Raw genomic sequence first — 23574 nt, forward strand, 5'->3', positions numbered from 1 at the left:
GTCATATAATTACCAGTTTTACAAGTAGTTATTAAATGCTTCAGCTTGGCATTTTTCATGCAGTGATGTTACCATAGCTACAGAAATAAAAATGAAATGTCAAGGCATCACCTTCAGTTTTCTTTGATTTCACCTTTGACTTTCGTGACTTTTCCTCATTAGGATCTGCATAAAATAGCTTATTGTCAGTCTGCTTGAAATGTGCTATATTTAATAAAAAAAATTACAAGACTAAATGCATTGACAGATATTAACAAAGGATCCAGGCAATTTTAATATGAGGTCCGACAAAGCAAAGAAATCAAACAAAATGGCAAAAGGTGCTTACCTTACCAAAGCATGCACTGACACACATCTGCATAAATGAGCTATTATTACTATATTTCTATAGATATCAGCGTTGAATTCATATACATTTTATATCCATAAATATGAGCCTAAACAAGAATGTCTAACTATAGTTATTTTAACACAATATGCACATTGCAAACATTACTTATTTTCATTTTAAAACATCACTTTATTTTTAGTTTCTCCTCACAATATGGATTTTCTAATGTATTTAAATGTGTTTCCCTGAATTGTATCTTATACTTGAGTGGTGTGACCACGCTTGATAATGAATCTTTGAGTAAGGAATTGTTGACTGTTGTTTGCGACACAAGAAAGATGAGGGAAGGATGCTTAAAGAACCCATGATGCAGCGGATAGTGAGTGAGTCGTGGCGACTAGGTGCTTGTAAGCGTATGCAGCCAAAATGCTGTTGCAATCGTTGTACCAGTGACCCAAAAAGCATCACACCGTAGGAGTGTACACTAGGACAGGTAGGGAAGTTTTTTTAAAAATGCTCATCAGCAGCAAGGGGAGGACAACACTGCTAAAAACCAATATAACATGGGAGGACCCACTTTGAAAAACAAAGGGATTTGAATTGGGAGCATCTGTGAACATCACCTATGTCTTCTAAAGCAAACACACACAACAGTGAGAGGGGAGAGTGGGGAGGTCAGTAGCACCATTTGTGCCTTTCTCTTTCATCCAAGGTTGATACATAGGATAACATTAAGTCCAGTAATTCTTTTTTTTACAGTGCTTAGAGATAGTAAAAGTGCTGTATCAAGTGCTTTATAATAAGGTATTATTATTACTAGTTATAGTAATAGTATTACTATTGTTGTTTTACGATTTTGGTCATTTTTTCCTCTGACTCAGATATACAGTTGGGTGTTATTGGGACAAGGATGGTCCTCTAGCCACAGGGTATTAGGGCATAATTTAGAATTTGGCAGAGTAGGATATCCACTGTACAGATCCACTGTACATCAGCAGATGTCCTGTTCCACCAGTTTAGAGGTGGGGTCAACTGATTTCTAAAAGCAGATCATCAGCTGGCTCTGCCATCAGACATCCTTTCCTGGTGGCCCTTCCATCACAGAGTGCCTGGGCCAAAGTGTTAGTAGGCCTAAATACAAAACAATCCAGGCTGGCTGGAAAGCAATTTTGTTTTTGGCAGGATCACTTTTGTTAAAGATCATCCCTGCTGAGCTGACAAGGATCTCAAAATATTATGGCTGGTCCTGCTCTGAGCTTGCAAAAGTAGTGAATCTGCATCAGCAGGCGAATGGGATGCCTGCCAAAAATTAAATACCCCCCTTTATCTTCTCTTAAACAAAGAGACTAAGTAGATTTTCTGAAGAGTTGATTTTCAGGTCAAGTTCAGTTGATGTTTGTACTCGGTCAGTGTCACCGTTGTTAGCTTTCCTAGAGGGCTTCTTTTGACAGTGGAGGATCCATTTGTCTCCTGGGGAGTAAATTACTTAATGTGTAGGTCTTGAGGAATGGGGCATAGCTATTAGCTACTTGCATCTTAGTCATGCTCTGCAGGGGGTCGTACAGTACCCTCACTGACTGATGTGATATACAGGATCTGGAGTGTATATATTTTACACATTCAATGAGGCACAGGACTAGTAAGCCACTCAAATAAAGGTGGGCGTTGCATGGTCAATCTGAAGTGGATTGGAGGGAGAAGTGGTTTTTTTTTGGTTTGCAAGCAGTTTGATAGTGCCAACGAAGGGACCTGGAAGTTCTTTAATGTACTGGGAAAGGGAGTTTGCTTACAAACAGTTATGTGACATGTGTAAACAAGTGACCATTGTTGAAAAGACTAAAGTATACAAAAAGTGATGGATGCAGCCCGAGCGATTGGCAGTAACTGAGATTAATTCAAGCATTGCATCCATCACCTTGATATTGTTCTTGCAGTTGCTACCCTAAGTGCATAGGGTATGCCCAGAAGTGAGTCCCGTGCTCTCTGTGCCACTGGAATCAAAATATACCTGGCTGATGAGTCCATACAAAGGGATAATTGGGCCTGGGTAGCGTGTTTTTCAGTTCAGGGAGGACCTGGTCTGGCAGTTCAAGCTGGACTGTTCCGATTGGAGCAGGATCAATGCTGATTTGCATGTGGCTGGGTCCAAACTGAGGTGGCATGGTGGGTGAAAACGAAGGATTGGGATACTGTACTGAGCAATTGTCAGTGGCTGAGATTAAATCAAGCATTTCATCCATCACCTTGCTGTTGTTGCAGTTGCCACCCTAAATGCAACAGGTATGCCCAGGTGTGGGTCTCATGCTCATTGCCACTGGAATCAAACCTTACTTGGCTGATGAGCCCATAGTAAGGGTAAACCAGGTCCTGGGTTGCTTGTTTTCCAGTTCAGGGAGGACCTGGCCTAGCAGTTCGAGCTGGACTGTTCCGATTGGAGCAGGGTCAAGGCTGATTTGCATATGGCAATTTTACCATGCAAAATCTTTTCCTAAAGTGGGCAAAGGTGAAACGTACGTATTGTGCTCACCACTTGTGCTATGGAGAAGAGTGAGAGGAATGTTCAAGTGTCAAATTGCAAAATGGCAACAAAGGTACACGCTTATAACCTGCACCAGTTATTAGAAACAACAATCTTCCACTTTCTTGTTTTAAGTAAATACAGTGCTACTACATTTTATTACAGTGCTAGTGTATGAGGAAAGAGGCAGAGATATATGACTTAAATGTCTGAATTACCTTCTAATTTCTTTAAATGATCACTCTCGCCCTCTGGATCTTCCCGATCAGCATCTGAAGTAGTTAGCAGCATTGTCATCTTATTTCAACTGAATTATGCATTTGCTCTCATTATAGTTATTTACACAGGTGTAAGGCAAATTATTGTGAAATATGAAAATTAAAGAAGTTAAATTACTCAAACAAATTTGTAAAAGGTGCACACGTTTACAATGCATGTACTTATACACTACTGCATGCATTACTTACAATGGCCATGTTTCTTAAGCTTTTGCCTGTTGAATTCATATCCACTCTTTCATAACTATGAGCCTGAAGGCGACAACATGAGCTAATTCTGAAAATGTTCCATATTGCAAACATAATCTATTGTTTCAGTGATCATCTCCACTTCCAGCTTCAGTCTCAAATTTTGAAAGGATCTGCCTGTGTTTGACTTGACTATACCCTGTAAAGAGCTGCTTGCCACTGGTGTAGGTTCACTAGGCTTGATAATGAATAGATCTTTTCAGAAGGGAGTGATGGGTGGACCACGCAGGACAAGATTACTGGCAGAAGGCCAATTAAGATAGTTGTATAAAGGAGTAACTCATCACAATGCAGGTATATCAGGCAGTGTGAGCAGGTGAGTGGTCATGAGGGTACGCAACTAATTTGCCGCTACTGCATTCTCTATATGTCAGTCAATTTCCTTCTAGCACTAGAAATGACAGTTATTCATTGGGACACATGTTTTTGGCTTACATTTCCTACGGTTAAAGAAAAGGAACAAAGGACTTTTTTTGTCTGTAAGTCACATTCTCAATTAGGTTATTGCTTTACAGATGTCTTCTTTTTACCGTTGATGGGAGAACATGCTTTCTCCGCATTCCCAATTTCAGATGGTGTACTGTCTTTTTGATAGCAATAATTTTATCCTGGGGCTGGGTGAGTCCTTTGAGGTGACTTCACCACTTGCCTGGAAATGTTTGGAAAATAGAGCAAAATTATGTACTATGATAGTACCTTTTGGAAAGCAAATGTATTAATAATAATAATACCAGCATTTGTAAAGCGCAAACAATTACCCCCTAAGGGTGTCTCAGCGCTTAGGGGCCATCGGGCAGATTAAGCGAGCTATTGCCCAGAGTCACGTGGTGCTGGGCTAACCTGCTGCCAGTGCCTGGGATCGAACCGTGACCCAAGTGCTCCGCAGTCAGCCGCTCTGGCCGCTGCGCCGCACCTCTTCCTAATTGCAATTGAATAACCACTGCATGCGTAATTGGAAGAGTGACTACCATCCACTACACATATAATTAGAAGAGGGACTACCAACGTCCTATATGCATACCTGACATTACCAAATATATAGAAACGTGACAGCAGTCAATATAATGGCCCAGTACGAGCTAGTCAGTACATCTTGGAGAGGAGTCAGAAACATCTACTCAGCTGCCTGACTTTGGATTCTGTTAGCAGAAGTCTAATAGCACAATGGGGTTAGTTAGACCTGTCAGTCTTAGAGTGATCTTCCCCCCAACCTTTTGTCTTCATCCTCCATTTTTGTGCTAGTCTAGTTTTTGCTGGCCTTAGGACTCTGAGCACTTTACTACAGTTGCCCCACTTAAACCTGAATAGACTGTGTCCTGCCTCCACAAAAAAAGGCAGCATACACTCTGTAGTTATTCTGAAGCCAGGAGAGGGGAGGTAGGATGCCTGGGGATTTCAAAGGGAAGTCTCTATGAGCTTCTCCCAAATGTCAAATGCATCCGTGGGTATAAACACAGGAACACAGACACCACAACTTCAGTACACTTCTGGACCTGTGGATACTCTGCTAGGGAGAAGGACTCCTGTGCTACTGACGGACTGCCACTCTGCTGGACTCCTGCTTTGTTGAACTGCTGCCTTATGCCCCCCTTGCCAGGGTGAGAAGGACTGGATCTGCATCTCTTGAACTCAAAACCCAGAGGGAGTCATGGGGCTATTCGGCTGGCCTCCTGATCGGAAGTTCAGGGACATAACAGGCTTACCACAACCTTGCACCTGCATTCTCTCATCTGTGACTCTACACTGCTGAGTGATGCCACCACAGTCCTGGACCCTTGAAAGTGGGCTTAAGGTGCTCTACCAGCCTCTGTACATCCAGCAGAACTGACATCTCTGCTGCTGCATGGATTGGACCCATCGCAAAGACCCGTATCTCCATCGCAACCCACAATGCCTCCGGAACCACCAATGCGCAATGCATCCTTGGTGCAGGCTCACGCTAATTTTGCCGATGGCAGCCTCAACGACGATTACAGAGTTCCCATTGTAGCCTCGCAGCACCCCAGACTGACACATCGCCGCAACTGTGGGCCGCATCCCCAGTGCCAGTCTTCGCTTTGCAAGCTCAGTCAACGGGATCCTCAAAAATGATGTAGACCCTTGCACCACAGCCTTGCTTTATCTCAGAACTAACGCATCGCCTTGGCTGCATGGTGCATCCTCAATGCAGATCCATGCATTGCTCCGCAACCCAGGATCTGGGAGCCATATGTAGGTAATCACATTTTACAGATTCCTAAATACCGAATTTTACCAATTCGGTATTCAGGGATCGGTAAATGTTATGTAGGTAATGAATCGGTAACATTTACCGATTCGGTAACATTTCTTATTACCGATTCGGTAAATACAGATTCGGTAATAAGAAATACCTTTCCATTCATTCCTATGGGCCTGGATGCCCATAGGAATGAATGGGAAGTCATTCACTATTACCGATTCGGTATTTACCGAATCAGTGATAGGGGGAGCATATTCAAGGGTGGCAGGGTGTCACATTGACACCCTGTTGCACCCCTGAATCGTGCATGTGTGCACATGTGGCGCACATACATGCTCTATGGGCATGTATGTCTGCCACATGGCACTGAGAAAAAAGAAAACATTTGCTTTATTTAAGGTATTCGGTATTTACCATCAACTTGTAGGTGGTGGTAAATAATGAATCCTTAAAGCTAAAATGCATTCACTTGAGTGCCTCCTACATAGCTTTTAAGGATTCAGTATTTTACCGATTCCTTAAAATAAGGAATCGGTAAATTACCAATCCTTAAAGCCTGCCTTCTACATTAGAAAAAGCTAAATACCGGTCAGTAACGGGATAATTACCGATTTTCGTCCGTTACCGACCGGTATTTAGCTCCCTACATATGGCCCTAAGATACGTTTGTTCAGTGGGCCTAACTGTGTCCTTGTAGATGGCCTGTGCTCCATTGCAATTGGCCCAGTCTGCAGTGACCAGATGCCCACAGTCAGCACTTTTCACCTTTTTGGCACTATTTTCTCTAAAGACTTTAACATTGAATATCTACTGATCGACAAATCGGATGTTTTTGTCTTGTTGTATTTATCAAACTAAATTCTATTTTGCTAACCTGGTGTGGGATCTTTTTTGTGTGGTGTTTTCACTGTTTGTTGTTAAAAGTGATGCACAAATACTTTGCACATTGCCTCTAAGTTAAGCCTTACTGCTCTGTGCCAAGCTACCAGGGAGTTGAGCACAAGTTATTTGGGGTTTGATTGTACCTCACCCTGACACTGATTGTGGTTGCTGCTTGGCCAGGACTCAGAGCCCAGTCAACCAGTAACCCAATTTCCTACAGGGTTTAACCTAGAGAACCAGGAGAAGAGTTCTTGAGCACACAACCTATACACTTCTATAGAGTGGATGGTTTGCCATAGTCCTGGCTGGCCCTGTTTAGATTGACAATTCCTTAATGCTTATCAGTGCTATCACATATGCAGCATTGGGCACATCAGACCTTCTGCCCACTTTGGATGTTGCTGGAAGTTCTGGGGAGGCTGATAGGTCTCTTGGTAATGGTCATACAGGTCCACATAGCACACACGTTTAGCATTGGGTCAAGAGGTGAGCAGGTCCTCCCTGTCTTTGTGTGGAGTTATACATGTGAGGTGATGACCACTGAGGTCTCCCTTTGGGTATGATGGAATACCTGAAGACAAGAGGGAGAGAAAGTTGCAATCTTTATAAGTTGAAGGCCTTTTAAGCCAACAAGGTTGGACTCAGTCTTGCTGCCGTTCAATTGAAACCTCACACTTCATCCAGATCTCTACTTTTGATAGGCAGAACAGCTATAGTTGTTATTGGTTTCATGCAGATTGGAATGTTACAGGCAGACTAGTTATGATGAATAAGAAGCCAAGCTTGGTCCAGTGCAGAAAAGGAAGAATTTCAGTTGCTAACTCAGGTTTAGCAACACTTCTGTCCTTTTCATGGTCATTGTGTACTAACAATGCTACTGTAGCTCCTGTATTTGAGGGGAGAAGGAAGGGGGATTATCATGTTGTCATCTGAATTTACGCATCTCTAAATCAGCAGGGGACGGGACAAGTAGGCACTGATGAGGCTGTTGAAAAATAAGTTAGCTTTGTTTTATGGTCAATCAGCAGTATGGCTCAGAATATTCGGGCCTTACTGCTTACATCTGATTTGATTTTGATTTGAAATTTCTAAAGCATGCGAATACCCATGGGCGTCTTGTCGCTAGTATTGTACTGATGTTCAACTCTAAAACCAGAGGAGGAAATGAATAAAAATTATAAAGACACTGAGAACACCCAAGCTTTTAAGTGCTTCGAAAAGATCAATAACGGAACCTGTAGCAGCCGATCGCAATAATGTGTTTGTAGAAAACCACCTAAATTTCCTTTTAAGGAACTGGGGTCCGGGTCCAACCAATGATTTATGTACCAAATATAGTGCCTTAAAGATAACCCTTTTTCTGTCTGGAAGCCAATGAATCTCCGCCAAACGACTAGGAAGACTTACATTTTGGTATTTTCTTGAGAAGGCGGCCAGCTGCATTCTGCAGCATCTGAAGCTTATTAACAACCGCTGTTTAATGCCCAAAAGAAGGGCAATACAGTTGTTAAGCCTAAATAACACTAAAGCAATGACAACTGACTTTCACAATTCAAAAGGAATAGAGGGCAACATCTTCTTCAACATTCTCAACAGGAAAAAAACAAGACGAGGCCAGTTTATTGAACGGGTCCACAAACAACAGCCCGGCATCCAAAACTACCCCAAGATTCCTTACTTCGGGGAGTGCCGACTGACTGAAGCCACTAAGAATGATTCCAGAAAGAGGTATCTTTCCCGAAAAGAAGAACCTATGTTTTTTCTGAATTCCATGTCAGGAAAAAGCCAGTCATCCAGCAAATGACGGCACCAATACACCTGTTAAACTGGTCGGCGACCTACTCCAACACAACAATCTGGGTGTCATCTGCATAGGCTAATTTGGCAAATACAAAAGAATGAGTCAACTTAGCAAGGGAGCAACATAGATGTTAAAAAGCTTTGGCCTGACTGATGACCCCTATGGGACCCCACAAGATAGAGAGAAGAAATTTGGGTTAAACTCCCCAAGGGACAGGGACTGCTTTCTATTTGTTAAAAATGAGGAAAGAAAATCACATGCTGAGCCAGCGATCCCGATTTCTGACAGAAGATCAAGAAGAACCACATGGCTCACTGTGTTAAAGGCTGCAGATAGATCCAAAAGGATCACGGCATTCCTTCCATGTTGTCCATATTAAGTCTGATCTCTTCAGAAGCTACACTCAGAGCTGCCTCGGTAGAGTGGCTTGACGTAAAGGCAAACTGTGCCTCAATCAAAAATTAATTCTTCACCAAATATTCTGATAATGTTTTATTAAGATATTTCTCAAAAACCTTTGCTGGATGTGGTAAGCATGAAATAGGTTGGTAGTTTTTCTCTTCCTTAGGATCAAGAGAAGCCTTTTTTGCAGCAGGTGGAAGAATTGAGGCTTTTTCCATTTCAATTACTAGCAAGGCTAGCTCGAACTTCAATTCTTCTGAAAAGGATGTATTGAATACCATTATATTGGATAGCGGTAATAAATGTAATGTACAATGCTTAGAAATGAAAAAAAGTGTGGTAATAAGGGCTATGATACAAGTTATCATTATTAGTTCTTATATGGTATTGATCATTCTTCCTGATGGCTGTGACATACAGTTGTGTGTTGTATGCTCAGGTACGCTTTTTAGTTCCACAGCCATAATCTAAAGACAAAGATGATGCACAGAGTTTCAGAAGACTCAATATATGTTCAGAGTTAGTCCATGTAATTGCAGCTATCACGCCTGGTGCACTGCCCTTTGTAAGCTGGGATTAAACTGTCGCGTATATAGAATTCTTATTGTGTAGATCTTTGGAAAAGTTGTTTAAGCACAGGTATTTAAGGTAGGGCCTGATGGGTGGTCTGTATAGTGATTGCAATGTTTGTGCAATGTGGTTTAAGAGTACAATAAACAACAAACTGTCCTTTTTAGGGCCAGCTGGAGTATAAGAAGGTCAGAATAACAAGAACAATAAACTACTGTGGTCCACACAATGGTATATATGGCAATTTTGATGTAGCTGGAAGGGAGAAGTGATTTTAGTTTGTAGTTCCAGGGAGCTACATAAGAGGGATTGATAGAAGTTTTCTTAACTGGCTGGAAAAAGAACATTTTTATGCCATGGAGCTCTCCAAGTGGAAAGGGGCGACCACTCGGTCCCCCCGAACGTATGGTGGAGTACCCCGATCCCCCCGGGAAGCCATCTTGGGCGGGAGGCGAGTCTCGGCTGGTATGCCCAAAGCGGCGTAGCCGGGCGCGCTTTTTCCCGCCCAAGAGTGGGTTGTCCTAGACACTGAAGCCGCCAGCCACGCCCCCGGAGGCGGGCGGAGGCGGGTTTACGCCCGCCCGAAGAAGGATAAGAGGAGCGACGAGCCATGGAAGCATCCTCTTGTTCCTGTGCTCTGAAGCTGCACCTCCCCGCTGCACGTGAGCTTGAGACGGAACGAAGAGCCAATTTTGAGCGTTGTAATTTTGTCTTTGTTCTTTCAGAGAATCATCGTTCGAGAATGCCGAGCAAGAAGGTCGGAAAGCGGGTCGGTACCGATCAGATGCTCCGCATGCTCGTGAAAGACATGGCTGAGATGAAGAAGCAGATGGCGGCAATGAATGGAGGCCCAAAGCGAGTCGTCGGACCAGCATTGCCGGGAGTAGTCCCTAGCGGGAGAGGTAGAAGGTCCAAGAGGGGGGCAACTGGGGGAGAGACCCCGGTTCCCGAGGCGCCGCCGGCGCTCCCCGATACACCGACTGAAGCCCCGATCCCGGTCCCGAAGGAGGGGCAACCAATCCCTGTTGTAGTCACCCCTGTAAACGGGGAGGATATGCCTCCCGAGTTGGCTGCACAGCTGGCAGCGTGGTTGGGGAAAGATAGCGAGGGCACCACGGCGGACGACGCCAGGGCTGTAATGAGGCAGTTGCGGCAGTCAAGAGAGGCCGCAAAGGCACCATGTCCTTTTGTTCCCCCGCAGGCTCCAGTGGGTGAAACCGCGGCAGGCACGAGTTCGGCAGCGACAACGGTTACAGCCTCTAGTTCAGGTAAGCAGAGACTGCCGATTGCGGGGGAGGGGTCTGTACCCTCGAGAAGGGAGAAAGTAGCTCAGCATATTCCGATTGAAGTCAAGGAGAGGATATGGGCTGAGAAATATGTGAACCTGTTTTCTTTGCTAACTGATCATTATGAGATCGAGCATGTGAAGGGTCAAAAAGAGTTTTTGCACCCGAGTGTTTGGCGCGCCAAGATGGCCGCTTTTAAGGTCGACGAGAACATAGGCAATTGGGGCAGAGCATTTGGCATTTTCACTTCAATTATGGGGGAACGAAGGCCTGAAATGTTGGCCGAGTTACCCGTGTACCAGACACGTATTATGGAGTATTCTCAGTCTTACGAGGGAAATCAGTGGTTTTGTTACGATAATGTTTTTCGGAAGGCCAAGGAGTTCGACACATCTCTGACGTGGGATTGTTACGACTCCATTTCTTGGCAAAAGATGGAAAAATCAGGCATGTTAAAGGCACCTTTGGTGGGGGGAAGCGGGGGAGAGTTTTCCCGCCATTCATCTGGGGCCCCCTTTCGGGCAGGTTCAAGTAATGAGCAGCACTCGAGGTCGAGTGGCAATACAGGTAAAAAAGGCATCTGCTGGAATTTTAACAGAGGAAAGTGTACGAGGCCCCAGGGGTCATGCAAGTTTAGGCACGACTGTGGGGGGTGTGGGCAATCCTCGCATCCTGAGACCATGTGCAGAGCCAAAACGGGTGATAACGGAGGTAGGGGAAGCGCCAAACAGGTCTGAAATAGTCCGAGGGGCGCCTTTACCTACCCCGGTTGATACCATGGCAATGATTCTTTGGCTCAATGAATACCCGGATCATGTCTCCGCTAGGGTGTTGAGAGACGGTTTTTCGTATGGTTTCCGCATCCCAGTGGGGAATTTCCAGGGTAAAGCACAATGTAGGAACCAACTATCGGTCCTGCAGAATACGGCGGTGGTACAAGCAAAGATTGGGAGGGAGGTGACCCGGGGTCGGGTTGCCGGACCATTCGACATGCCACCAGTTGCTAATTTTGTCTGTTCACCCTTGGTAGTGGTTCCTAAGAAGGACCCGGGTGAGTTTAGATTGATACATAACTTGTCAGCCCCGAGAGGTCTTTCAGTGAACGATGCGATAGACCCGGAGGTGTGTTCGGGCGGTACGCATCTTTCGATGATGCCGTCGCCATGTTGAATCGCCTGGGGCCCGGAGCGCTGATGGCCAAATCAGACATCGAGTCAGCGTTCCGGTTGCTCCCGGTACACCCAGACGATCAGCGTCTCCTTGGTTTTGTGTTTCAGGGACGTTATTACATGGATAAATGTATGCCAATGGGTTGCTCCATATCATGTGCTTATTTTGAAAAATTCAGTTGTTTTTTGCAGTGGGCATTCACAAGAATGACGGGGTTTCAGCATGTGATGCATTATCTTGACGATTTTCTGTTCTTGGGGGCAGCGGGGGACACGGAATGTGCACAGGCTTTGAAAGAATTTTGTGGTCTGATGAGTCAGTTTGGTGTGCCATTGGCGCCAGGTAAGACTGTGGGGCCATCAACTTCGCTCGAGTTTCTTGGAATTGAGCTCGATTCCGAAGAGGGTTGCTTCCGGTTGCCCAAAGAAAAGGTGAGCAAATTCAGGGCCTCGCTTGAAACATGTATGAGGGAGACTAAGGTGAATTTGCATCAATTGCAGCAGACGGTGGGTCAGTTGAATTTTGCCCTTAGAGTAATGCCAATGGCCTGGCCTTTTTCCCGCTCGATTGCACAAGCCATGGTCGGTCTTAAAGAGGGGCACCACCGCACGAGGCTCTCGGCTGAGATTCGCCAGGACATGCGCATTTGGTTGGCATTTCTGGCGGATTTCAATGGTCGGGTTGTCTGGAACAAGCCGGCGGTGTCCTCCGAGGAGTTGGGGCTGTGGACAGATTCGGCGGGGAGTATAGGCTTTGGCGCCATATTTGGTAATCACTGGTCGGCTCAAACGTGGCCGTCATGGTGGCACGAGTGTGGGCTTACAAGCAACATTGCTTTTCTTGAACTGTTCCCTATTCTGGTGGCCTTGAAAACATGGCCTGAGGGGTTTCGGGATCACTCTGTGGTGTTCTGGTCTGATAACATGACCGTGGTTGAGTGTATCAATAGTCAGGCTGCACGATGCAAATTGATTCTGAGATTGCTCAAGGAAATTGTCTTGCTCTGTATGCAATTGAATGTGCTCTTTAGGGCGAGACATGTCCCAGGGGTGCTGAATCAGGCTGCTGACGCGCTTTCTCGTTTCCGTATGCAGGCCTTCTGGGGTTTTCTGCCCACAGCGGACCCGGTGGCGGCACCATTTCCCGAAGCTCTCTGGTCTCTCGGTGCCCCGAACTACAAAACCTCGTGGGAGAGAGTTTAGCACCCAGGACAAGGAAGGCATATGAAGGGGCGTTCCGTTCCTATTTGTCCTTTTTGGGTTCTGCTAGGGGGGAGCTTTGGGGCCAGGAAGAGTCTGTCGAAATTTTTTTGTTGTCTTTACATCAGGCAGGCAAGTCGGTAGCCACGGCCCAGAGGCATCGGGCCGCCATTTCCTTCATGGCACGGGCTCATGGTATCCAGGACCCTACAGCATTTTTCGTAGTACAGAAAGCGCTGCGTGGGTGGCAACGCCTTGAGGGTCGCAGAGTAGATGAAAGGCACCCGATAGGTCTGGAAAGGTTGGCCCTGTTAGTGTCCGTACTCCCTGCGATATGTTCATCCCAGTCTGAAACTGTGTTATTCCGGGCCGCTTTTGCATTAGCATTCCATGGGGCTATGCGGGTAAGCGAACTGGTGGCAAGAAACAAGCAGGATACGGGGGGGGACTGTGCCGAGAGCATGTTCTAGTTAAGGGGGACACGATGATTGTCTCGTTTGCCAGGTCCAAGACCGATCAGGGTGCGATCGGGGACAGTGTAGTAGTCCAGCGGATCCCTGGATCTCCCATGTGCCCCGTGGTGTGCGTTGAGGAATATTTGGCGCAGAGGGCGGCATCATGGGGGGGGAACTTGTTGAGACACACTGATGCCACCCCACTGACGAGGTTTCAGTTCCAGCGGGTGCTTGCAATGGCAATCTCGGCCGCGGGCTTGAACCCGGGCGAGTTTGGGACCCACTCCTTCCGGATAGGGGCTGCTACAGAGGCTACAGCCAGGGGTCTGAGTGTGGAAAAAGTGAAACAATTGGGGCGTTGGTCCTCGAATTGTTACAAGAGGTATGTGCGGTTGCACATGTTGTGAAGCTGTAATCATGTACTCACGCTTCTTGTTTTTGTTTGGTTTACAGTTTCGCAAGCTTACGAGGCGGGGCGGACTGTGCAGTCGACCCGACACCTGGGAACCAGCGGTCAAAGATCACCGGCTGAGGAAAAAGTGGTGTGGGTCGTGGGCCACTCATACGTGAGGCGTGCCGCGGACGTATTCAAAGCAGGTGACATGATTCACATGGCTGGGAAATACGGGTACAGGGTGACCTTCTACGGAAGGGGCGGGCTCTGTATTGACCAGTTTCAACCTTTCTTCGAGGGTTTGTTAGGGCGGACAAGGTCACCGCCGTCTATAATCATAGTGCATCTTGGGGGCAATGACTTGGTGACCACTGGTAGACGACTACTTCTCGAGGCGATACTATCCACAGTAAGTTGGTTGGCGAGAAGAGTTCCAGGGTGCACGATTGCATGGTCCCATATGATTCCACGAAAAGGTGTGGCGGGGGGCGAATTCTGTGTCTGCTAGAAATCATTCAGTGAAGAAGGTAAATAACAAATTGGGTAGACTGTTCCGTTCAAGTTCATTGCATTCGATTCCTCATGGTTGTATTAGGGGAGACAGTATGTATCTAGAGGATGGGGTACATTTGTCCCGGGTGGGGAATTCTTTACTCATAGGAGACCTCGTAGCATGGCTAATGAGTTTACAGCATGACCTTTAGGTAGGAGTTTTTGTGGGGGGTCCGGATAGCCGGTCAACTATCCGGCCTGTGGCGGTAAGGTCATGATCGGTGAGCAGTAATTGGAAGATCCCTATGGGGGGGGCGTCACCCATTACGGATGGGAGCGCCCGGGGGGAGGTGGCCATTGGCCCCTCAATGGGGAGGCGGTCCCTTCTAAGGAGGGGACGCCGAAAGGAAAGGGAAGGCGGTCAAGGCCCCTCCCTGGATAGGAGGGGCTACGGGCCCCTCCTGGGAATTTCCCGGGGCCAGGACATCTGCGACGGCAGATGTGGTAAGTTGTGTGGGGTGGGGAGGGGGGTCTACGCTACCTTCTAGACACCTCACACGAGTCCTCGGACGACCAATAAGATGGCGTCGAGTTAATTAGGGCCCCCGTCAAGAAAAGGGAAATTGGGATGTGCACATGAGGTGCAGCCCTCTGTGCGGCCGCCCCTCACAAGTGAGGCCGGAGTTCTGGTTTAGGGATCTGACACCGGTTACGACCTTGCCGTTGGCCCTTAACGTTAGGATGTACAATTTCAATTTAAAATGCATTTGTAGGATGTTAGTATCGGCTAGGAGAACCTTTGCATTAGAAATGTGTTAAGGTCAGCCAAAACATCGTAATGTGGAAATGAAATTGTACATGATATGAAACTGTTATTTTAATGTTTTAATTTTGTTTCATATTTTAATAAATACGGCCGGGAGGGTAACTCCCTCCCGCCTTCCAAAAGTTCAGAAATGTTTCCGTATTCCCATTCTTGGGGATTGTGTTGAGAGGGGGTGGCGGGTATCTCAGCCATATGGAAAGGGGCGACCACTCGGTCCCCCCGAACGTATGGTGGAGTACCCCGATCCCCCCGGGAAGCCATCTTGGGCGGGAGGCGAGTCTCGGCTGGTATGCCCAAAGCGGCGTAGCCGGGGCACGCTTTTTCCCGCCCAAGAGTGGGTTGTCCTAGACACTGAAGCCGCCAGCCACGCCCCCGGAGGCGGGCGGAGGCGGGTTTACGCCCGCCCGAAGAAGGATAAGAGGAGCGGCGAGCCATGGAAGCATCCTCTTGTTCCTGTGCTCTGAAGCTGCACCTCCCCGCTGCACGTGAGCTCGAGACGGAACGAAGAGCCAATTTTGACCCACCCACCAGCCCCTGAGGACAGCAAGTTGTTTTTTGAAATAAAGTTATATGATGTGGTAATTCTTTTCTTTCAGGTCGTTCTAAGTAAAGTTATGATTCAGTATGCAATAAAGTGGATATTTAGTTTAATCTGTTTTATCGAATAAAGTATTTGCACCTAGGTTGGTCAGTAATGTTTAGCAGTTCATACTTGGAATAATGTTGTCCTTTTTCTTTAGTCTCTCTAGTTTAGTTTGTCGTATTTATTATTTGGTCGGGCGGTAAGGTCATGATCGGTGAGCAGTAATTGGAAGATCCCTGTGGGGGGGCGTCACCCATTACGGATGGGAGCGCCCGGGGGGAGGTGGCCATTGGCCCCTCAATGGGGAGGCGGTCCCTTCTAAGGAGGGGACGCCGAAAGGAAAGGGAAGGCGGTCAAGGCCCCTCCCTGGATAGGAGGGGCTACGGGCCCCTCCTGGGAATTTCCCGGGGCCAGGACATCTGCGACGGCAGATGTGGTAAGTTGTGTGGGGTGGGGAGGGGGGTCTACGCTACCTTCTAGACACCTCACACGAGTCCTCGGACGACCAATAAGATGGCGTCGAGTTAATTGGGGCCCCCGTCAAGAAAAGGGAAATTGGGATGTGCACATGAGGTGCAGCCCTCTGTGCGGCCGCCCCTCACAAGTGAGGCCGGAGTTCTGGTTTAGGGATCTGACACACACCGGTTACGACGTTGCCGTTGGCCCTTAACGTTAGGATGTACAATTTCAATTTAAAATGCATTTGTAGGATGTGAGTATCGGCTAGGAGAACCTTTGTATTAGAAATGTGTTAAGGTCAGCCAAAACATCGTAATGTGGAAATGAAATTGTACATGATATGAAACTGTTATTTTAATGTTTTAATTTTGTTTCATATTTTAATAAATACGGCCGGGAGGGTAACTCCCTCCCGCCTTCCAAAAGTTCAGAAATGTTTCCGTATTCCCATTCTTGGGGATTGTGTTGAGAGGGGGTGGCGGGTATCTCAGCCATATAACTTGGTTTGTAGGATAATACACATTTGGAATACTTAAGCTAGCAACAACTGTTAAAAAGATATGTTGGCAAGAGGGATTACACTATAACCCAATTAGAATCATAGTAACATTTATCTCAAGCATAAGGGTACCAATTTGAATTCAATTTGGCAGTACCTAGTCATCAAAATATACATATAAGAATTACCTTTATGATTGGTACTGACTTTTCAAAGAATAGAGCCAAGTAGATACCATATTTTCTTATTTCATATTTGGCAATCATGACCAAAATGAAGCTAATGAAAGGTTAATTTTTTAACACAGATTTTTGGAAGCCTGGTGACAAAATAAATAGTGTGATCCCAAGTGTGAACTTCAGTACATGCTGTGTATACAATGAAAAACTGTTTGGTTTCAGATTAGCAACAAAGCATGTTCAGTTAATAACACTAATCGGTACAGCCTATCTTCCTTAATGGATTCTTCATCAGGATAACAAGGATTAGAGCATCAATGGTTGTGCACAAAATTCACAGTCCATTCACAGTGGGGTGCATGTGTTCAGAATCACCTCTTCATTTTATATATGAATGTCAAATGTATACTTAACACAAAATTAACTACAATATTATGTGTATGTTTCCTATACTGGACCTTCATTTTCACTCACACATACACATCCTTACACACACACACACACACGCGTATTCGCACACACACTTTCTCTTACATAAACACACTCAAAACTGCAAGCATGTACACAACATATATAACTAAAAGCATTTTTTTTACTTACCTCTGCTGCAAGGGATAGTCATTTTCCAGCTATTTGTACTCAGTTTTTGTATTAATGTGTATAAATATTTTTCACTATTAGTGTAATAAAAAATTGACAAAGGACCAGGAGAGAGAAGCCCTCACCGAGGTCCATAAGGCCAAGCTGCTACTGTTCCTGGCACTGATTTTGCCACTGTTGACGCTAGGGGTTGCAAAGGCAGTGCCAGGGGTCACAAGGGGCATGCCAGGGGTCGCAGCAGCGATACCTGGTGTCCCCTAGATCGCGCCTATGCTTGCCGCTAACATTACCATTATCATTCATGAAGTTGTGTTTAGTTGGTGAACTTTAACATCACCCAAGTGAAATTTCATGCAAAAAGAGTTTTCGCAAATGAACTCCCTGGTAAAATAAAAAGAAAATGTACTTTCACGTTTTTTTCTCCCACAAACACCTCCGCAAATTATTTCTGCAACACTAACATAATTGTTAAAGTGAGCTTAGAAAGAATTGAAAAACTTTACACACCACTAGGGCTACAGGGTGAGATGTGAGATGAGACAAATATATTAGTGAGACCATGCTACCTCAATAAATGTTCATGTTGGGGAAAAGCATCAGCTTACAGCTAGAAGATTAATACTATATTAACAATATATCAATGCAGCTAGATGGTTTAATTTTAATATAGTAATTTAATGCTGCTTTATTGCAGTTCTAGTACCCTTCTGCTGCACGGTACAAAAATATAAATTAAATGTCTCTGTATCACCTTTTTTCTTTGGCACAATCTTCTCTCTCTTTGGATCAACCTTATCAGCACCTGCAGAAAACAGCCATATTGTCATTCTATTTCATAGCAGTTATGGTTTTCATTATAAAAGCACACTGTTTTCAGGCAAATTATTGTAACAAATTAAAGAAATTGCGTTATTGTACATATGCTACTGGATACCTTACAACTTAAAGTTATTTCAGTTCCATGTTATTTGGATGAAAGTGATGTTTTGTTTTGAAAAGGTACATTTAGTTAATTGTCATGTGTTTTTGGATGGTTGAAAAACAATCGACCAGCCCATGGCCTATAAGAACAATTACATTTGAGCATCATATATGACCACAAATAATCGGGAAAGGTCACATAAATAGAAAAGAATGTGCACTCGATGAAACATAAATTCACCTGTTGATGCTGTACAAAGTTCACTAGTTTGAGAATTCCTAAAGTTATGTTTAGTTGGTGCACTTGAACTTCACCCACGTGAAATTTCACGTAAAAAGAGTTTTCGCAAAAGAATTCTATCACAAGAATATGCTTTCAGTGTTTTTTCTCCCACACACACAACAGCAAATTATTTCTGCAGCACTTAAACAATTTTTTAAAAGTGAGTTTAGGCTAAATTGGAAAACTTTACAAACCACTAGGGGTAAGGGGGTGGGATGAGAGGAATATATTATTGAGACCATGGTACCTCAATGAATGTTCATGTTGGGAAAAGCGTCAGCTTGCAGCTAGAAGTGTAATACTATATTAACAATACAACAATGCAGCCATATGGTTTCATTTTAATATAGTAATTCAATGATGCTTTATTATATTTCTAGTACCCTTCTGCTGCATGGTACAAAAATATTAATTCAATGCCTCCGCATCACCTTCTTTTTTCTTTAAGGCAACCTTCTCTCTCTTTGGATCATCCTCGTCAGCACCTGCGGAAAAAAGCCACATTGTCATTCTATTTCAAAGGAGTTATGGTTTTCATTATAAAAGCACACTGTTTTTAGGCAAATTATTGTAAAACATGAAAATTAAAGAAATTGCATTATTGTGTATATGTGACTGGATACCTTACAACTTAAAGTGGGTAAAAAATTTCCCTGGAGACACTTCTAAGATGCACTGTTGAAGAGAGGCGTCGTTCAGAGTCATTTCAGTTCCACGACATTTGGATGAAAGTGATGTTTTGTTTTGATAAGGTACATTTAGTTGATTGTCATGGATTTTTGGATGGTTGAAAAACAATTGACCAGCCCTTGGCCTATAAGAATAACTACATTTCATCATCATCTACGACCACAAATAATCGGGAAATGTCCTATTCATAGAAACGATTGTTTGCACTGGATGAAACTCAAATTCACCTTCCAGTGTTGTACAAAGTTCACTAATTTGAGAAATCCTAAAGTTGTGTTTAGTTGGTGCACTTCAACTTCACCGAAGTGAAATTTCATGCAAAAAGAGTTTTCACAAAATAATTCTCTGACAAAAATTAACTTTCACTGCTTTTTCTCACCACAGCAAATTATTTCTGCAGCACTAAAACAATTTTTTGAAGTGAGTTCAGGCACAATTGGAAAACTTTAGACACCACTAGGGGTAAGGGAATGGGATGAGAGGAATATATTATTGAGACCATGGTACCTCAATGATTGTTCATGTTGGGAAAAAGCATCAGTTTACAGCTAGAAGTTTAATACTATATTAACAATATAACAAAACAGCCATATGGTTTCATTTTAAAATTGTAATTAAATGGTGCTTTACTGCACTTCTAGTACCCTTCTGCTGCATGGTACAGAAATATAAATTAAATGCCTCCTCTTTACCGTTTTTCTTTGACGCAACCTTCTCTCTCTTTGGATCATCCTCATCAGCACCTGCAGAAAACAGCCATATTGTCATTCTATTTCAAAGGAGGTATGGTTTTCATTATAAAAGCACGCAGTTTTCAGGTAAATTATAGTAAAACATGAAAATTAAAGAAATTGCGTTATTGTGTATCTGTGTATCTGTGGCTGGGATACTTTAGAACTCTTGGGGACACTTCTTAGCTTAATGCTCTGTAGTTCAGAGTTGTTTCAGTTCCAAGTCATTTGGATGAAGGTAATGTTTTGTTTTGATAAGGTACATTTAGTTGATAAGCAGCAGAGGGGAGGCTCATGCCACCACTCAGCTGCTCAAGCTGCATGGTCAAGACTGATTTGCATATGGCTGGGTGGTCAAGACTAATTTACATATGGCTGAGTGGTCAAGACTGATTTGCATATGGCTGGGTACAAACTGGAATGGCATGGTGAGCAAAAAAACGATGGATTTAGGCCCAGATCTCTGTACTGGGGTGAATGTATGACATTGTTCTGCATTCTGTCCATCAATTGTTTTTGCTTAAGCTGCATTGGCTCCTGGTCAAACAGAGAGCCAAGTTTAAGGGCCTTTGCATTGCTCAGAAAGCCAACTTTGGCCAGGCGCGAGGCTATATTAAAGAGCGCCTGATGAAATATGCTCTGGGACGCACACTGCGATCGTCCACGGCAGGCCAGTTGGGCCCTTCATGAGCCGAAATGGCATCGAAAAGTGGCAGAGCGTTCTCTGTTTAATTCCCCAAATCTGGAATGAATTACCGGAGAACCTTCATAAGGAACCTGCCCTCCTCCTTTTCAGGAAGAGTCTTAAGACGTATTTGTTTAGGAAAGCCCTGGCTATAATCTAATACATTGGTCTGGTTCTTTTCTGGGATATCAGTAGCTACCTGAGCTTCTTCTACAAGCGCTAAGAGACCTGCTGGTGATTATGCGCTATATAAGCTACAATTAACATAACATAACATATATTTTTGAATTGCTGAAAAACAATTGCCCCCCTTGGTCTATTAGAATAACTACGTTTCATCATTATCTACGACCACAAATTATCATGAAAGGTCACATAAATAGAAAAGAATGTGCACTAGATGAAACTTAAATTCACCTTTCAAGGCTGTACAAAGTTCACTAGTTTGCGAATTCCTGAAGTTGTGTTTGGTTGGTGCACTTCAACTTCACCCTCGTGAAATTTCATGCAAAAACAGATTTCGCAAAAGAATTCTATCCCAAAAATTAACTTTGTGTTTTTCCTCTCACCCACAAAACAGCAAATTATTACTGCAACACTTAAACAGTTTTTTAAAAGTGAGTTTAGGCAAAATTGGAAACATTTACACATCACTAGGGGTAAGGGGGTGGGTGGGATGAGAGGAATATTTTATTTAGACCGCGGTACCTCAATGAATGTTCATTTTGGAAAAAGCATCATCTTACAGCTGGAAGTGTGATACTATATTAACAATACAACAATGCAGCCATATGGTTTCATTTTAAAATAGTAATTCAATGCTGCTTTATTGCACTTCTACTACCCTTCTGCTGCACGGTACAAAATATTAATTAAATGCCTCCGCATCACCTTCTTTTTTCTTTGACACACCCTTCTCTCTCTTTGGATCATCCTCGTCAGCACCTGCAGAAAATTGCCATATTGCCATTCTATTTCACAGGAGCTATGGTTTACCTTATAAAAGCACACATTTTCAGAAAAATTATTGTAAAATATGAAAATTAAAGAAATTGCATTACTGTGTACCTGCAATACAATACACGTCACACTTAATGTTGGTTGACTTATAATATTTTGTAATGCATTTAAGCAAGGGTATGGTAGCAGCCCAGCTTTCCCATCGATATCAGATATTAACAATGAATTAAACTGATTGTTGGTTGGGGCTCTTCTCTTTGATATGTGACTCGCAGGTCAGCAGAAGGTAAAAGTCACTGCAATAAGATGCAGCGAAAGAGATATTTGGTTGGGACTGAGGATGGGAGAGGGAGTCTCTGAATAAAGTGCTGGGAGGAGAACATCATCCTTGAAGGAAACTGGTCCAGCCATAATCGACCAACCTTGCAGACTATTGGCTAGTACACCGATGGCTATAGACATTTGCGAGGAAAGAAAGATGGGACAGTGCTGACCCCCTGTCACGTTCAACTTTCCAGTAGATATAAAACTGTGAAGGTCAAAAGAGTGTCCTCACCCCAACTGCTCAAGAAATGATCCATGCTTGGCAGCCTGGGTCAACCTGTCTTCCTCTAGCAATTGATATGTGTCTCAGCCACTGGACTGCTTCTAAAACTAATTTTGGTTTAATGCATTTCTTATTGATTATTTGATCACTTACGCTTGTAACTTCCTTCTTCTTTTTTGTATTGTACTTGTTTTTTTCATTTTGTCTTAAAACTTAATAAAATCTTTCTGAACACAAAAACTAACATTGTCTGCCTGTGAAGGAAACTGGCAACATAATCAGGAAGAGCTTCTAGTAGCTGTAACACCAGCTGAAATAGCATCACATAGACCGCTAAATTTATGGAGGCCCATCCGAAAGCCATTCCTGGTGGCATCCCTACAGGGCGGGATCACAATAAGAATCGAAAAGAAACATACGTTATTTCTGGCTCACTGAGAGTAAACTCTTACCATGTCAAAAATAGGGTCCTGGTTACAGATCCCATTTTGGAAGCCCATATCTAGGAACAACATTTTCTATGAGTAGTGACAAAGTTCAATAAGGGTGTGGATCAAAGTGCATGTGGAATGATCCAGGGGTAGACTGAATGAGCAGAAGGTGTCAATGATTTTATCTCAAAAAGAACCATGCCGCATGGGGGAAGAGATAGACATCTTTAAATGCACTATCTTTCAGAGACAAGAAAACATGAAGCATGTATTGTAAGTAAATTTAAATAACATCTGATGGGACTGAAGTGAGAAGACCAGCACAACTATTCACATTAAGTAATTGTCACCTGCAGAATATGAGCTTTAGGTTTTCAATGAAGGAGAAGCAATTCTTGCAATGATACATTGAACTGAACCTTTAACTACTGTGGTTCTCCGTGTCTGCACAGCCATTGGATCTCTTTTCTAGCATGAGGTCCCTTTCGGAACTTATCTGTCGTCGCATGTGCACCAACAAGAAAGATGGCTTCTGAAGCCGACTCTATGCTAGAGAATAGAACAGCACGATGGTGAATCCATGGGAATGAAATTGATGTATACATCAGCTAACAAATGTGGAACTAGAAGCACATGTGGAACAGTGATCAATTAACTATGAATAGCTTAATGTAAACAGAATATCCCTGCAGAGCTTCAACAAGAGCATGTTTTTGTTTGCGAAACATACACATTAACGTCAATAAAAACAACTAAAGTGGCATGACAGGTCACACGTGTCACAGATGTCTGCTGAGCAGTGGGCTCCCATGAATTTAATGACCATGCAACACAAGGAAACAATTTTTAACCCCTTTTATGCATAATGGGAAGCCAGTGTAGGCATGATATACTCATTCCCTTTTTCTGATAAGCAGTCTGGTCGTTGTATT

At 44.0% G+C, this 23574-nt stretch overlaps 1 protein-coding gene across 6 annotated transcripts in view; it reads right to left on the reverse strand.

Moving 5' to 3' along the window:
* TMEM40 (transmembrane protein 40) overlaps positions 1-23574 on the reverse strand; it is a 141064-nt gene that overhangs the window by 57206 nt on the left and 60284 nt on the right. For 5 of the 6 annotated variants that reach the window (XM_086939150.1, XM_086939151.1, XM_086939148.1 and 2 more), the window contains 6 exons: positions 21596-21649; positions 19981-20031; positions 19030-19083; positions 18146-18196; positions 3068-3121; positions 112-165 (listed from right to left, as the gene is read on the reverse strand). In XM_086939150.1, coding sequence (XP_086795276.1) covers positions 112-165; positions 3068-3121; positions 18146-18196; positions 19030-19083; positions 19981-20031; positions 21596-21649 — 318 coding nt within the window. The remainder of the gene's footprint in view (positions 1-111; positions 166-3067; positions 3122-18145; positions 18197-19029; positions 19084-19980; positions 20032-21595; positions 21650-23574) is intronic. The other variant, XM_086939153.1, reaches the window with a different exon arrangement.

The sequence above is a fragment of the Lissotriton vulgaris genome, chromosome 9 (genome assembly GCF_964263255.1).
Source record: "Lissotriton vulgaris chromosome 9, aLisVul1.2, whole genome shotgun sequence".
NCBI lineage: Eukaryota > Metazoa > Chordata > Amphibia > Caudata > Salamandridae > Lissotriton > Lissotriton vulgaris.